Below are 12,036 nucleotides of genomic sequence, written 5' to 3' on the forward strand. Positions count from 1 at the left end.
CAGTTTCCAGGCCAAGCAGCTCGCTATCCTTGGATGGCCTTCCCACGCAATAGCATCAGGCACTTGAACCACCAGCAAATCCCACCTCAAATAGTAATTTCTTGGACTTGAATCTCCCACCACAACACAGCACAGGTCTGGGAGGGATCCCTATATCAGGTAGGTGAATCAGGACAGCTGTGAATATGACTTAATTCATGCTTTCAGCTTCTCTGAGCCAGTTCAGGAAATGGGAATAGCCAGCTACAAGTGGTATCTCTTGACTGTCATGCTAGGTTATGAACAGGGGGAGGAATATTGTTTTAAATAGGCCCTTTCCATTAAAAAAAAAGTGTATCTGGATTTTTAGCCTTGTAATATTGAGCTTTATAAGGAAGGTGGAGTATTCTGTGCCCGCTTAATTTGTGCCAAAGCAGATTGGTATTTTGGTTCTTCAGTCTTGCCGTACTGGCTTTCCTTAGGAGTAGACCCTGGGAGTGCATTGCAACTTCCATGTCAACATGCAGGTGCTGACCAGACATCTTAAAATTGTGAGGAAAAACTATAATGATGGTAATTTGTGCCAGATGTCTTAGCTGGGTTGTTCCCTCTTGCGCATAACCAAATGGCTACACAATAAAACATTCAGTGCTGTTCATTTCTGTACTTCAGATGGCCTTAATATTATGCTAATCTTTCACTGAATGGATGCTTGCAATGTGTGTAAGAGGATTCATCCTGATTGTAAGGGTCGTAATGTTGGAAGAAAATAAATGTGCAGTCAGGCCAGTTGAGGCTGCACTGAGTGGATTGCTAGGCTCTTGCAGCAAGCGTTACAGATAAGGAGCTAATTGTAACAATAATTGTCTTGGTCAAAAATTCGCTTCTGGAGTTTGAAGTCCTTCTATGCTTCCAATTTAGCTTGGCCTGAACAGGCTCTCTTTTCATAACAGGAGAAAAAAGTTGTATTAAATGTATAGTGAACTGCAGGTAGAAAGTCTCTATAAGCTCTTTGTAGCCTTGAGATGGAGGAAACTGCTTCTTGAGATGTTGCCAGTGTTGTTTTCTTTTCATGGGTTTTGAGAAGTACTAGCTATACTGTAAGAAAGTAGCCTAGAAAAAGTCAATGTACAAGAGCTAATTTTGGCTGTTACTTCCGTTTACTTTGTCCTCTTTGAAGGCTTGTTGAAGCTACAGTACTGTTGTAGGGTCCTTAGGCTGATTCATAGTATAAACACTTGGTCCAGACTACAAATCCAAGTAGTTCAAACTATACTGGCAGTGGCAAAGTTTGTTGGGTTTTTTTTTTTAGTCTAAAATGACTGGTATTTGTTACACTGAAGTGTTAAAAAAACAAACAAACAAACACAACAAAAACATTCAAAAAAATGCAACCAACTTTTTTTTTTTTTGACGTGGAGTCAAAAATGCAGCATCCATAACACTGCAAATTGTTGCTTGCTTTTTGCTAAACCACATAGAACTTCCAGGAACGTTGCAAGACATCAAGTTTTGATTTTACCACTCAGTTCTTAAAATTGCTAGTTCAAACGGCCTATAACAAGACTATGTTCTGGACTAGGGGACCAGAAAAATCCTTTAGTGTTGAAAAATATCTGTTTGTAGTACAGGTTGATTCTAGGTTTGCAGAATTATTCTCTAAATGACATTACTTTCATTGTCTTTGGCAGTTTGAAAGTGGACCTCTTTGGTTTGTAGAAGACTCCTAGATCCTTGGTACAACTCCTGAAAAGCCAGTTGTGTAGTATTGGTTGATGTACATGATTGTGTCATGTATTTTCCCCGTATGTTATAAGGCAACAGAGTTGATATTTAAGTATGCCTTTTTTTGTATGCAACTGCTAGAACCAATTAATCTCAAAGTTTTTTTGGCAGATACAGTGCTAAAAACGGAAAATAAACATCTGCTGTAGCCTCTATGGAAAGTTCCTTTGAGTTGGTCTTAATCTCATTATAGAAAACATTGTTAGTTGCCTGGCTGACAATTAGATAGCAGCAGTTGCTGCAGTGCAAACACTTCTCAGCTGATCTACATGTCAGCTTGATTTATCTTGAAAAAAGTGTCATTTGCACAAGCACAGATTACTCCTTTTTGTTTTTCTGTTGTCAGAAATCAGCTCAAGTCTCAGATAGTTCTGGTTTTGTTTGCTAGGTTATGGATTTATATTGTTTGTATAGTATTTAGTGCCTAGGGCTTTTGTTAGTGATCTAACTGCTTCAGAAATACAAATAATTTGAAAGTCAGGAGATGCCCTCATACCTCTTTTTTTTTTTGTGCTGACTTAATAGTTTCTAATTTATTTATTATTCTGTCTTTTTAAATCCATATCTTGTGTACAGGTCTCAACTAATTCATTCTATTTTCTTTTTGAAAGAATCGTTCCAGTTCTTTATGCTTGCTTTTAATCCATCAGTAGCAGGTATATAGTTATAGAATTTTTCTAGTTTCCTCGTTTCATGTACAGATAGAGCTGTCTGGTGGGGTTGGAGGAGGAAAATGTTGTACGAGTACAGAGAAATCATGTTGATGGGGACTTCATTTCAGTGCTTTATAAGAGACGCTAGCTGACCTGCTAAAAAGGTGGTGTGTATCATAATAGCTGTTTAGGAGTATGGAGACATTAGTTGTACACCTGAAGCTCCTTTTTTGTTACCTCTTTTGTTAGTCTGTATTAAGGTATTTTAGAAATCAACTCAGCTGTTTCAGATTAACAAAAAAGGAAAACTAGTTCATGTTCTGTCTTCTAGCAGTGACCTTCAACTGCTGTCAAAGTTGCATGTTTCCTAAGGTCTTTGATCTCCATTTTTTTATAGGAGTATAAATTCCTAAAGCACATAATACTGGACCAGTTGCTTAAAAAAAACCAAAACAAAACAACCAAACCCCGCAACCAAAACACAACAACAACAAAAACTACAAAAATCCCTCAAACCCACAAGAGAATTCATTTGTACTGTGTGTTTGCCTGCTCTATTTAATCAGCCCTTTTCAACTTTTCTATTGCGTTTATGTGAACAGAAGCAGATCTAAAAACTTTTATAACTTCATATGAAGTTAGTATACTGTTTTCTAGGCTTTCTAAATCCAGTTTTAGTTTATTTGTGACTTGGAAGCTTGTATGAAGAAAATTATATCTTTTAACCTGCTGCTGCTTCTTCTTTAGGTAGGCGTTAGTATTCACCATGAATTTGAAATGCTCACGTGTGACATGTTAAATGTAATGCTCTGACGCTGCCTGTTGTTCAGCTGAGAATCAGAGCTGTGCTGTATTCATAACCCCGCAGCTCTAGGTACTGCGTCTTGTGATGTGCAACAGATCTAAATGGAGCAATACAGGCACTATATACTTTTTTTAAGCTCTTATTTAAAAATAATTTCTAGATGGAATTTGGTAGCCTGTTTCTCAGAGAAAGCAGCATTTATTAAACTCATTCTGCACTTTCCAGTGAAATGACACGATTGACTTAATTTTTATTAGGCATATACTTGAAATGCGTCATATTCATCAGGCATACATTTGTCTCCAACCATGTTTAAATGAATGTTTGATTGACAGATTCCTATACTAGCGTTTTTTTCTCCCCTTGCCATATGATTTTGGCAAACCATAGCAGATGTTACATGTTCTTATTGTAAGGGACAATATAGGCTTCTTGCTGTTCTGTGGCATGGGATGGATTAGATGATTTACTGTGGAGTAGATGATTTACACAGATAACTGTGTAACTATGCATCAGAGGAAGGTTCAGTGACTTCTTATTCATGGACAGCATGGTTGTTGCTAAAAGCAATCTTACCACAGATTGTGTGCAAGCTATCCTAAGAGTATAGGACACTGGCTACCTTGTATTCTGCAGATAACGCCAAAGGAAAGATCCACTGATGACAGTGTGGGTGGTGTGTGCCTTTTATTTTCTGTTACTTTAGGATAACAGGAAACCTTTGTAATTTGATAGCTCATATGCTATATTTGCTGCCCTATTGCCTGGTGGTGTTCTAAACTAATAGGTATAGTGTTGGATCAGAGAGTAAAGTAGGTCTCAGATTAATAGTGTGTTTTGAGGCAGACACTTATAAAATGCGATGCATGCATATTAATAATGGGAAAAGAGAAGTATATAGTTTTATTTCTTGAGTTTACTGAGTGGTTGGTAGTCAATGATTTACATAGAAAAAGTATAAGAACAAATTCACACAGTTAAAAGTATGAGGAAAAAGTTGTAAATGGTTAATCTACCTTTCTCGTCACTTCTATGCAAGATAAGTACTTGACACTTTAGAACACTGGCTGTTATTTCATTTATTAGTTTCATAATTACCCTGAACATAATTCCAAATGAGGAAAAAAATTTAACTGTAAGAACTTATCAATTCAATAATAATGAGGTAGTTTGAAATTTGAACTCTTTCAAGACTAATGCTACACAGTATTGTACGTATATTCTTCCACGTATATCATTGAAACTCCTTGAGTTTGAAAGAGACCCCCAAGAATCAATCCAACTCCTGACTCCACATCAGGCAGCCTTAAAATTAAACCATGCATCTCAAGCATTGTCCAAATGCTTCTTGAACAGGCAATTTATGTATATCATGCATATATTAAAAATCTAAGATAGAGGAAAATAGTCAAGTGAACACAGAGACCGATAGGAAGCACGAAGAATTAAACCCTGTTTTGGATAGGGGAAGAAAAAGTTTTACCTGTTGTCCTTGAAGATAACTAGTGCAAAATCCATCAAGTTACTTTAGCCATCAATCTCACTGATGTGGAGATTGCACTAAACTTACGTGAACTGCTCCTTCAAAACAGGGACTTCAATGTCATAAGTCTTTGTAGTTGAATATAATTGACAAATCAAAATTTTGTTCTCTCAGACCTTTTTATTTTGGTGTGGCTTCTCTCTTGAATACGCACAGCCTGATTGATGGAATTATGTATATTTAAAGATGAGATTGAGACAATAAATAGGTAGACAGTGCTATTAAGTTTGGGTGCCATCCAGCAGTCTTTGTGGTAGTGGTGTTGTATTCCTTCCTGATTAGTGAGCACATCTTTGAGTGTTACCTGCGTTGGGGTTTTGTGAAGCAATAGCTGGTCGCAGGGAGGGCGAAGCAATTAGGTTATATTAAGAAGATCCAACTTTTTCCCGCTTAAAAGTCCTGAGCTCTTCCATATCTGAACAACTTAAGTTGCTGCATCTTCACCCACTTGAACTTTTTCTGGCCTCTATGCCCCAGCATTGAACTTATCTTGAACATGATATCCTTTCTTGCCTAATGCTACGTTTTGGACAACGTTTTAGTAAAACAAGGGAAGATCCCTATATGTCAACTATGATCATATTGTTTAAAATCCTTCGTTTAGATCACGGAGAAGAGTAAAGTATCAGAATTAGTGTTGACATGCTCTGCCTTTAATACTGAAGAGTCCTTGTCTGAGTTGATGTTTTCTCAGAATGTAACCTCACTTCCATTTGAGGCACACATTTCTCATTTGACCTGTGTACTTTTGACTTTGTCTTCTCTCTCTGGATTGATTCTTAATAATTGATTCGGTCTCCTGAACAAAGAAAAACACAGCTTGTTTTATACAGCCATGGAACGAAAAATTGAATTTGCAGCATGGCAGCTGACACTTTTCTGTGGTCTCAAGATAATAATTTGGTATGGGGTTTTGGAGGGTTCTGCTTCTGCTGCTATGCCTTTTTAAAAGAGAATCTTGTTCTGTGTGGTATGGCTGTTGAATTCAGCATGTTATAAAACTTAAAATTCCCTGAATGCTCTGCACAAAATGCATTTAATCCCATACCCTAGCAGCAGGCAATGTGACTTAAACAGTGCTGCCTCACATCCCTTTATTTGGATGCAATGGTTGAAAGAGTGTTTTGCTATGCTTTTCCTCTTCACCTGACAATATGTGAAAGGTTTAATGCTGTTTTTTTAGTATCTGTGGCCTTATTCTTAATAGTAAGAGATGCATTAGGCCAATAATTTTCTATCCCAATCCTTTAAAGAAGACTGGTTGCTCACTTGATGGTTCTTCTTGAAGTTTGGCTTTCTAACAGCAGCTGGGCAGAAAGCATGGCAGCTGAATGTCGTTTTCCTGTCTCCCTCGTTAGATCTACGGCTGCCTGTAGCTGATGCCTTTCTCAGATTAGATATGAGAACTGAAAATAGGAAATCCGGTGAAAATCTTGGCTGATACAACTATTAGTTGTAGGTGGCACACGTGACACCTCCAAAGGCCTGTATTTTTGAAGAGTGCAGGGCAGCTCTTCTCAGAAGTGCATGTGTTACCCTGACACAAAGGTCACTCCTCACTTGAAAATAGAGGCCTGAACATTGCTTTGAAATTGTAAAATCAAAAGTACTGTTTGTAAGTGACCCTCAGCTCTTTCCAGTTTTGCTTTTACTGACCCTTGCATAGACCTTGTGTCCTATTTTCCTCAACAAGGATGTCTGTTCTTAGTGTGGCCTTTGCCACTGAACGTTTTGTTGTTCTTATAAGTCTTTATGCTCGCTGCATCCCATTTCTCTGTGGAGGTTTTTGGGCCTCCACTCCACTTCTTTAGGAGGTGCTTTGTGTCTGTGTATCCCACCCTGAAACTTGTTCTCCTTTTGTTTTCCATCATAATTCATTTTCTATTTCACTGCTGAAGAGGTGGAATGTTCAGCACAATATGGAACAAATTGAATTTGAAAATAAACTTTTGGCTTGACCACTTCCCTTGCTCTGGAGGTGTTTTGTTTTTTGTTGGATTTTTTTAATGCACTCAAGGTAGTGCTGCTGGATTTAAAATAAAGTAAACGGAAGTAGGATTTTGGTTTCATTTTCAAAGTATTAAATCAGTGTCAAAATTGAAGTCACACTGTTGGAAATCTGCTATGGATATTCCTTGTCCTACCTCTGGTGTCTTGTCCCTTAACTCCCGTACCCGTGCTGCATTCCCTACTAAGGCCTGCCTGCCTTACTGTAATCTTGTCATGATCTCTGAGAGAACTTCATCCACAGCACCTGTCTTTTAAGTCCTTCTACTTCTCCATCTGTTCCAAAATCTCATTTCACACACCCACTCTTCCTCCCAGTGCCTTTTCAGTGCTAATATTATTCCAACTGTTTTTAAAACGCTGTGGAATTTTTTCTTATGATCATATAGGACATACTGTTCCAAATAAATTTCAATATATAAATATCTGTGCCCTCATCTCTGGGAGCTTGGTTTTAAGCTCTTACGAATTTCTTAAAATCTTTGATTGTAAGATTATTAGGGAGGGCAGTGAAGGACAGGCATCTTGGTTTTTTGAGTAGCAAGATGCCTATTTTTAAATGTGTAATTTTATTTTGGAAGAAGAAAATGTAACCAAAAAAATATAAGACAAAAAGTGTTAAAAAAAAAAAATAATAATCCTGTAACTTCTCTTGGCTGCAATACATCAGAGGAATGACTAATCCCATTAACACTGCTAGACTTGAAATAAATGCAGTGTTGGCTGAAACAGGTGGCCTGAGTGGATGACCCAATTTTCATTCTGGATCATCAGTCCTGACAGCCTTTTGGGTAAGTCTTCCTCAGAAACAAAGGGAAACAAGCACATCAAACTTCCTGACCGTTCATGTCTGTAGTAGTGTCACTAAATGAGCTTCAGCTGCACTAAATGTCAGGCCTTTGCCTGTGTTTTAGGGATGGAAGACTGCATTTATTGCTTATAGAACAAGAACTTTTTCTTTCCTCTTTAGGACTGCTTCTCCAAAAGTTAAAAAGGCTGTTTTTTCCACAGGTAACCCGTAAGATCTCAGGACTGCTCTGCAGTTGCATAAAAGGCAGCTCTGTTGGCTGGTGTAGCATCTCTCACTCCTCCAGCAAGCAGATGCTTAGCCTTGGAGTGCTGTGTTCTTGGATGCTTTTCTAAAATACAAACTGGCACTTCAAAATACGCAGTAAACCACTAGCATGAGTTAAGAGATGTAATTGACTTAGTGATGTTAAAACCTGGCATTTTCCCTCTAAAGACTGGAAAATAGTACACTTTGCTACTAACAGGTGGCACTACCGTGCCTAAGAGGAGGCTGTGCCTTGGGCATGGACCCGAAAATTCATGTCCTTCTGAGTTGAGTCTGTTTCACAAAATACCAATTATGACTGATAAATTTTAGCAAAAAGCACAGATAGTTCATAGGCTTTCTGCATAAACACATTTCAAAATGCACCAATTTGAAAAGACATTGAGAAAGGGCAAACATAATCTTTTTAAAATTGTATTGGAGGAGCATAAATCCTGAAGGGATAACAGCAACTGAAAGAGCAGCTTTACAAAAAAGCTTCTCCTCCCAGCTATACCAAATCACATTTGGAAGGGAGGAGGGGAAATCTGATGTTTTCCATCCTTTGTTATATCTTGGTTCCTTCTACATCACAACCTTATTTGAATTTCAGCTTGTTCCCAAAGGAATTATTTTTAAAAAAAACCCATGTATTTAAAAAGTGAGTCACCTCTGTTGGAAGACAGTATTTAGTAATCAGAATTAATTTAATTTCATGGAAGGCTTCTTTTTCTTCTCAGCTTTCTTGCAGTTTATCTAATCTTCCCACAGAGTGCTTGAAGTATCTACAAATATACATCAGCCTTAATTGTTACAGATGTGGAAAAATTAAAAATGAGTTTATCATTTCTTAAGAGTATGCATTCACTGTGCTAGTGCTGATCTCACAGCCTTGGTCAGATGATTGGTTATGTATTCTTGGAATCCGGACCTTCATAACTAGATTGGCTCTTTCTAATTACTGATACAGCTTTGAAGATCTGATTTTTCTTTGCCAATTCTAGTCATTGCACTGGCCATAGAGCAAATTCCATCAATTTTGCTTTTATTTATGCATATATCTATGACTGTACCAAAAAGTACGCTTGTACACACAGGATTTTCATTTGAGGTCAAAGCTGGAGTTTTTTAATAACAAATAGGATAACCTGGTGAGATTGAACCCCGTTAAGAGTAAGCAGCAGATATACTTAGGTTAAAGTAAACTTTATTTTCTCAGATGAATGGTATTGCATGTTTTTCAGAGCTTTTTAATCAAACTGTCCTATATGCAGGACTCAGGTATCTGTTTCCTTAGTTTCAGTATCTTAAGTCTTTGTGCACTCAGTTTAGGTTTATGTTAATATTTAAGATTGTCAGTGGCGAGAACTGGATATTTTTTTGAGGTTTTTTTGAACGAGAAGCATCTTGTTAGCTTACACAAAAAAGGTTATTTGTTGACTAAGGTTGAAGCATTACAGAATATATTGTCTTTTTGTATGCAGGACATCAGGCCCCAACTTGATCGAAGTCCTGCAGTTGACCACTATGTGTTTTCTAGCAATAAATGATAAAAAGTCAGTAATAAAAAAATGGTGGGATGCTGTGGAAATATCTGATCTGAAGTCAAGCATGTTTTTCAAAGCAAGTTAGAGTCTCAATTTGAAATTTACTTATAGGTTAAAATTGGGTGGCTAGCTGCTATAATTATGTATTAGATTTGGTCTCTTGAGTCATGGTAAGTAACGCAATCAGAAGAACTCTCCAGAATACTTAATGTAAAATTGCTTTTCTCAAACCTAACAAAATTCTGACACTGTATATACAAGCAAATATGGATCTTCCTATTGAATATCTTAAGAAGAGCTGTCCCCTCACTGATGTTGTAGAAGGGATTTCCCTGAAAATAAATTTTCTGACTCTTAACACTTAGAGAGAAAGCTTAAAAGTTGTACTGTCAGATCTTAATCAAAAAGGAAAATTATTTAGAAAAACTTACTTTCCCTTTTAAAGTGTGTACTTTAGAGTTCAATTATTCCTCTTCTACTTGATAGTTTGGCTTATGGGCATGTTAAGTTGCACTTAACATGTTATTTTAAATTGAAAAATAGTGCTTTGTTTTGGTAACATGGTTATCTCTTAAATTTGGTACATGTGGAATTAATATATCCATAAAACCAATGTGGAACCAAGATAAAAGCTGCTTTGCTTGCATTGTTTTAAAGCTGAGGGCAAACTGGTGTCTCTTGACTACTGAAGCCAGTTTTGTAGATGTGTGTATGTACGTATACGTGTGTGTATGCATGTACACTTCTTTTTATTTCCCCAGCTCATAGAGCTCATGACTATAAGACTTTCATTTGAAATCTGCACTGCGGAATGACACCTAGAAAGCTGTTTTGGTGGATTGCCAACTTGCTTCCCCTGTGTGGAGAATGTCAGTGAGTCTTTTGAGTGTTCCCTTCAAACAGCTTTATCTTCTGGTGCTCCTGTCTTTTGATGTTTCCCTAATATGAAAGGACTACTTGTATTCCTGATGGGCGGCACTGCTGTTTAAATGTGAACAGGTCAGTCTTCTTTAATCTGCCAGTGACATTCTCAGGCCTCTGTGAATGGGTAAAATTTTGAATCATTTGGTTTAAGCATTGTGGGATTCCTAGAAGTCATAGATACACAGAATCAAAAAGTCTGAGAGTGAAATCCTTCAGACTGTAGCAGTTTAAATGGGATTTTACTCATGGCTTTAAAAAATCCATAAGCAAACAAGCTTATTATTCATATTAAAGTGACACAGGTACAGTTTTATCTAACTGCTTTGATGATTTAAGTATGTAAGCTTTGGATGAAAGGCTTTTGAGTTTATCTAACATGATGAGCGTAATTTCATTTTAGGATGTGGCAAACTGTCCACAACTCTTCTCCCTCAGAGTGAAATATTGGACAACTTTTTGCAAAATGGAAACACTAATAGCGGACAGTCATTTCAAGTTGAAAACAGAGAAACCCCAGTCACTTCTCGGAGCAGGGAAACAGGCTGTTTCATGGAAAGCACAGACTGTCTGTGGTTATCCATGAAAATGTTAGCATAAACTGCAGGCTGGGACTAACAGGGATGCCACTGCGAAGGGTATGCTTTTCTGGTGGCCCCGCTTGTTTCTAATCGAGTTGAAAGACTCCTGGTAAACTCCTTCTGGTAGTCTCCCTGTTCCTTTTTTTTTTTTCCCCTTTTCTGCCCCCTGAGCCAGCTTTGTCATTCTGGTTGTCTTGCCAAGGCTTCAAAACTAACTGTTACTGTACAGTGTCCTTGAAGGTTTTACAAGGGCCTTCTTGCAAGCAGGTCATTGGAATGCCCGTTGTAACACCAAATGCACCTTGATGATCTGTTCACTTCTTTTGTTGCTACTCTATGCAGTCAGGTATGTGACAGCACTAATAAGCTTATTTTCTCTCGTATGATGGTTTTCCTCTGAATTTCTTTTGTGTTGTTGAAGCTTTTCTGTAGCACAGTTGTGTGCCTTGGTCACACACATAGCATACTGATGGGTTCTTGAAAAAGAAATAAACAATTGCAACCTAGATTTGCAGGACAGCTTGCTTTTCAGTAGGGCTAGAATATTCAGGAATCTTGGCATAAAGATATTTAATGATTGCTGTGGTTTAGCTCAGCCGGCAACTAAACTCCACACAGCTGCTTGCTCACCTTCACCTACCCCCAGGGAATAGGAAAGAGGATTAAAGGGGAAAAGGGAAGGAGACCCCTGGGTTGAGATAAGTACAATTTAATATTAATAATAGTATAAAATTTGAAGGGATGATAATAATGTGCATGTATGTATAATTATAATATATGCAAAAAAGTGATGCACAGTATACTTGCTCACCACCTGGTGACCAACACATCCTATTCTGGCAAACAATTCCAAAACAGATAAGTCCTGACACCACAATCCCTGATGAGCGAGAGGCCAGAAAAGAGAACAAGAGTGAGAGCTCCAAGAGAGTGCGCCCTGGAAGAGCAAGAGCGTTTCTTCCTGGCCAACCTCATCTATATGCTGGACATGATGCTGCATGATATGGAATACTCCATTGGCTAATTTGGCCCTCAATCCTAAGTCTTAGTTGAAATCATAAGGAGAGTTGTGGACCCTTTGTCCATGCCATGCTCCCTGTCAGCTCGTTGTGCTCCTGCACACTGGCAAAAACACGGCAAGCTGAAAGATCTTTGATGTCT

At 37.9% G+C, this 12,036-nt stretch overlaps 1 protein-coding gene across 1 annotated transcript in view; it reads left to right on the forward strand.

Moving 5' to 3' along the window:
* CNOT4 (CCR4-NOT transcription complex subunit 4) overlaps positions 1 to 12,036 on the forward strand; it is an 82,184-nt gene that overhangs the window by 63,236 nt on the left and 6,912 nt on the right. The window contains 2 exon segments of the mRNA XM_086610968.1: positions 2 to 70; positions 73 to 159. Of these exon segments, the coding sequence (XP_086467094.1) occupies positions 2 to 70; positions 73 to 159 (156 nt within the window).

Source organism: Tauraco erythrolophus, chromosome 4 (genome assembly GCF_009769465.1).
Source record: "Tauraco erythrolophus isolate bTauEry1 chromosome 4, bTauEry1.pri, whole genome shotgun sequence".
NCBI classification, from domain to species: Eukaryota; Metazoa; Chordata; class Aves; order Musophagiformes; family Musophagidae; genus Tauraco; species Tauraco erythrolophus.